The sequence below is a fragment of the Egretta garzetta genome, unplaced genomic scaffold (genome assembly GCF_000687185.1).
Source record: "Egretta garzetta isolate BGI_Z169 unplaced genomic scaffold, ASM68718v1 scaffold577, whole genome shotgun sequence".
NCBI classification, from domain to species: Eukaryota; Metazoa; Chordata; class Aves; order Pelecaniformes; family Ardeidae; genus Egretta; species Egretta garzetta.
In genome coordinates this window covers 55,124-55,739 of record NW_009260138.1, presented here as the reverse complement: position 1 = coordinate 55,739, position 616 = coordinate 55,124, and the positions used below count along the sequence as shown (strand labels likewise).

Sequence of the window (616 nt, the reverse complement as noted above, 5' to 3'; positions counted from 1 at the left end):
CGCCCGCCTGCTTGTGCGGGGTACGGTCGCCGGGGCAGGCTCAGCGGGGCACGCGGCGCCCGCACTGCCCACCCTGCAGCCGCTCGGTCCCGGGGGAGATGCCAGGGCTGAGCTGGGTCACTCTGGGAAGGTGCTGGCAGGTGTCCCCCTGTCCCCAGGGAGGAGAAGTGAGCTCAGCAGTGGGGACCCCCTGGCCAGGGTCTGGGTCCAGAGCCAGCTGGGACACCAGTGATGAGTGCTTGCCCATGGTCGTGCCCTGGGAAGTGCCACCCTCGCCCTATGCTGAGACGCTCCTCATCCCTGCAGGCCCAAGCCTGTGTCTTTCCCCTAGCAAACCTTCCTGTCCTGTGTCCCTTTCCCCTCAGAGCCTCCAGTGACGATGGTGAGGGTCCCACGGGACCTAGGGGTCCCAGAGACGGGGGTCGCCAGCTTTGAGTGCGAGCTGTCTCGCCCCAGCGCAGAGGTGAAGTGGTTCAAGGTGAGAGCTTGCCCCGATCCCCTCCAGCAGCACCCAAGCTGCGTCCTCCTCCCTGCTTTGCCCCTGGCCGCTGCCCTCCCAGCCAGGGCTGGGCAAGCTGCCTGCTTGCACCCTGAGGCTGCACTCCCCGGGCAGGAC

At 68.0% G+C, this 616-nt stretch overlaps 1 protein-coding gene across 1 annotated transcript in view; it reads left to right on the top strand.

Annotated features, from left to right (window-relative positions):
- OBSL1 (obscurin like cytoskeletal adaptor 1) overlaps nt 1-616 on the top strand; it is a 21,131-nt gene that overhangs the window by 16,609 nt on the left and 3,906 nt on the right. Inside the window, 2 exon segments of the mRNA XM_035897090.1 lie at nt 3-20; nt 366-478. Coding sequence (XP_035752983.1) covers nt 3-20; nt 366-478 — 131 coding nt within the window.